This window comes from Neophocaena asiaeorientalis, unplaced genomic scaffold (assembly GCF_003031525.2).
Source record: "Neophocaena asiaeorientalis asiaeorientalis breed wild unplaced genomic scaffold, Neophocaena_asiaeorientalis_V1.1 scaffold308, whole genome shotgun sequence".
In the NCBI taxonomy this organism is placed as follows: domain Eukaryota; kingdom Metazoa; phylum Chordata; class Mammalia; order Artiodactyla; family Phocoenidae; genus Neophocaena; species Neophocaena asiaeorientalis.
In genome coordinates, this window is record NW_020172768.1 from 2,103,530 (window position 1) to 2,107,316 (window position 3,787).

A 3,787-nucleotide genomic window follows, 5' to 3' on the forward strand; every position below is an offset into this window, starting at 1 on the left:
CGGGTGGGGGCTGCGCGCGGGGACGCCTGGCGGGAAGGTTCTGCGGCGGCGGGGCAGGGCCGGGGCGCGGGACGCAGCCCGCAGTCGCCGGCGAGCCTCTGCCCAGGTGCGGCGCGGCTGTCTTTAGCTCCCCGCGTGACGGGATGAGAGCGTGCCCCGCGCCTCGTGCACGGCTGTGGTTGCGGAGGGAGACCAGCTTCCAGTCGGGTTTGCCAAGGAGCTGCGGGGGGAAACAGGTCCGAAGGGACCTGTGGGCTATGAGCATCCGGGGAGCCCGGTGGGATGTGAGGATGCTTACCTTTAGTGAAACTGGAGTGGGATGTGACAGCCTCCTGCTTTCCGGACTTGGGTTTCTGGGTTTAGTGACTTAGAAAGTACAGGACCGTGCCGCGGTAGATGCTTAATAAGTTCTCATGACTGTTTAGGAATTTAATGGCCAGTTGTATTTACAGGCTTACGAGACATTTTGTCCATGGGATGCTCGGGTAACAAAAATCCTCATCGCAAAGCTTGAGTAAAAAGCCCCGACTGAGGGTTCGGACACCGGGGTTTTGAAGTTCGCTGTAGCCTTTCACGTGCTGTAATCTTGGGCAAGCCATTTAACTTTAGAGGTTCAGTTCCTCCTGTGAAATGCTGTGAACCAGATGCATCTCACTTACGTCCACCACAGTTGGAGGGTTCCCTCCGTGTTATACAGTCTCTGGTCTCAAATCGTGGCAGGTTGCTTTTCTCCCTGCCTGAGCTTTTTGTCAAACCGGATAATATTTCTGGATATTCCGGATAATTCAAATAGGATCTGCATATAAAATTGAAGTGACTTGTCCTTCACAGGCCACTATTGGTCAGTAGGTAACCTGCCACTTGGTACTTGCAGAAGCCAGTTGTTAATGGCCATGGTTCAGGTAACACAGCTCCTCTCCTTGGATTAGGACCCACATCCTTCCAGCTGTGTCAGCACCTTGTGAGAAACCCAGACTAACTAATCGGCTTCCTTAAACTCCCACATTAGCTCATTCTGTAGTGGGATTATGTTTATGTAGAAGTTAAGTTTTTATTTTCATGTTACTGCACTTTGTACTCAAAACCTATGAAAAATTCTAATACTCTTAATTCATAGATGAGGAAGTAGATGGTTAAAAGTGAATCCATGATAATCTTTAGAAACTAGTGTCTTATATATCATCATTGAGCATTAACTATTCACCTGTCACTGAGTATCCTATCACTCAGGTGTTTTTTGTTTGTTTTTAAGTGGGAGCATTAACAAAAGTTTCTTACCCTAGAAACTTCTCTACCTGAAGTGAGTGCATCTGGGTAGGATTTGACCCAAGGAGAAGATGGTACATACAGTGTTGTGCAAGTTGCCTTCCCTCTGCTGTATTCCCTGCTCTTCCTGTTCTGGGTGGCAGTAGTCCAGTTGGGTCAATAAGGTACAGTTGGTGAAGTGGTCATTAGGGAAAGTGTGCTTATGTTTTGAAATTCGAGGTGTATAGAAGCTGCCTGTGAAATTGTCATTATGGTCTATCTCTTAAATTAAGAATACCCTAGATTGGTTTAGTCAGGTTTGAGAATTTTAGAATTCCAAGTCCTTAATTAAATTTTTGAAAATGGATCTTGCATTCACCTTAGACATTACATGGGAGCGTAGTATTTTAAAAATACTTATACACGTGAACTTTCAAGTTATTATTTTATGAAGCTAGATTTCTCATTCACCTAAGAAATAAATAAAATGGGAAAGCTGTAGTGTGTTAAAGAATGTTTATACACGTGGACTTAACCTTGTTTTGGCCTAGTTTAAAATTCATTGTTTCCTGCATGCTTGTTGAAATTGTACATATATGTATACATTTAAAGTTGGAAAACAGGGAAGGCATATTTGGGGGTCTCGGTGGGAAATTTCACATCATACTTTGAACTTATCTGTGTGCTGGAGGGCCCTGTGTATGAAGTGCATATTTAGTAATTTTTGTTAGAACTTTCATTTTGCTCCTGTATTTGTATTCAAGTAACATCAAGCACAGATATTGTAGTGTAATTATCACCCATCTCATGACCTCAAATCTCAAAAGTACTTGGGACGTGTAGGAGGGATAGTTAGGGACATCAAGGCCCAGAGAAGGGATTACTAGTCCATGTAAAGGGGAAAGGGTGGTAAGTGATTTAAAAATTTATTGATTTCAGGTTTTTCAGTAGTTACAGGTGTAACTTCACTTAGTTAACAGTGCTAGTATCCACCTAAGTGCTAGAATCTACTGCAATCCTATTAGAGAAGTATGTGGAAAACGTCATCATGTAGAAATGTACGTGAGTAACTTGAAGATAAATATTTTTCCCCGCTTATGCTCCGTCTGTTTCCAGGTGCTTCATGATGAGACATTTGGGAACACTTCTCTCTCCTTTGTGTAGTTGATAGTTTGGGCGGTGAAGAGATGGCTGACAGTGTCAAAACCTTTCTGCAGGACCTTGCCAGAGTGAGTACGTCAAGTCATCTTTTGACCCTTTTGCTGCAGGAACTGACTAGAAAATCCTTTAGGTATTTTTGCAATTTTTATTATGTTTGTTGGGTTCTTCACCTACAAGTTTTCATTCTAATCCACACTACTCGAGGGAGAGGTATTATCCTGCATCTCGCAGAAGCTTGGGAGAACTGTCTAGTGAGTGTCTGTAGTATTGAAACCCTGTTCAGCTTGGCCCCAGACCCTCTTTTTTTTTTGATAAACTTTATTTATCAATATATATATATTTTTGGCCATGCCACGTGGCTTATGAGATCTAGTTCCCTGACCAGGGATTGAACCCGGCCCTTGGCAGTGACAGCGTGGAGTCCTAACCACTGCACCACCAGGGAATTCCCTAAACTTTATTTTGGAATACTTTTAGAGTTGCAGGGCTGTACGGAGAACTCCTCTATATCCTTCACCAGGTTCTCTTAATGTTAACATCGTATGTAACCATGGCGTGTTGTTGAAGACCAAGCAGTGAACACTGGTACAGTGCTATTACTAAACTACTTTGTCCGGATCTCCGTTATAGCACCTGTCTTATTCTCCCATTCTACAAGGCGGAGACGATGATGCTCTAGAAAAATGTCCCATAGAGATCTGTTTAGGATGTAGTCACCCGCATGATCAGTAGCATAACATTCCATTATAGTGGCTGTCTGAGGTCTAATGCCCTAGTTGTAGCCCCTGTAGCTCTATTCCCGGGAGCAGGAGAGAGGCCAGTTCTGACGGGGAGTGGGAGTGTTTAAAAGTTTATTATCTTTGAATCAAAGAGGGGGGAATTGAAGGAATATCTTAGAAGGGCCAAAGAGAATTCATGTGATCTTCTTTTAATACCTTATGTCCTTTTGTGTGATAAAATTTCCACCCTGGATCAGTTGTACAACGTGAACTTTGTGTGTCTGTCTGCCCCACTAGACTGTAAGTATCTCAGAAGTGGGGATGCTGTCATCATCCTAGCACATACTAGGCCCTAAGCCCTTTGAACTTAACTATCTTAATTTTAAACTGTTTGTAGAAGATTTAGAAGTTAAAAAGCAAAATAAGATTAAACATTACTCGTAGATAAAAGACCAGGTAGGTGTATGGTGCCAATTTATGCTCCTGTCGGCAGGTACTTCATAAACTTGTCCATTTCTCTGTATCCGGACAGTTTTCTCTAAAATTTGTTTTGCTCATAACAGTAGGTGAAAATGCCATTCTTAAATCCAGGTTGGCCATTGCTTCCAGAATGCCTTTTGCTGCTGCTGCTTTTTTTTTTTTTTTTTTTTTTTTTTTTTTTT

The 3,787-nt window shown here is 42.7% G+C and overlaps 1 protein-coding gene across 1 annotated transcript in view; it reads left to right on the forward strand.

Moving 5' to 3' along the window:
* Nucleotides 1–208: 208 nt before the first annotated feature.
* The window catches only part of EI24 (EI24 autophagy associated transmembrane protein), a 12,018-nt gene continuing 8,439 nt past the window's right edge, over nt 209–3,787 (forward strand). The window contains exons 1-2 of the mRNA XM_024740800.1: nt 209–1,430; nt 2,362–2,474. Coding sequence (XP_024596568.1) covers nt 2,433–2,474 — 42 coding nt within the window. The 5' untranslated portion in view covers nt 209–1,430; nt 2,362–2,432. The remainder of the gene's footprint in view (nt 1,431–2,361; nt 2,475–3,787) is intronic.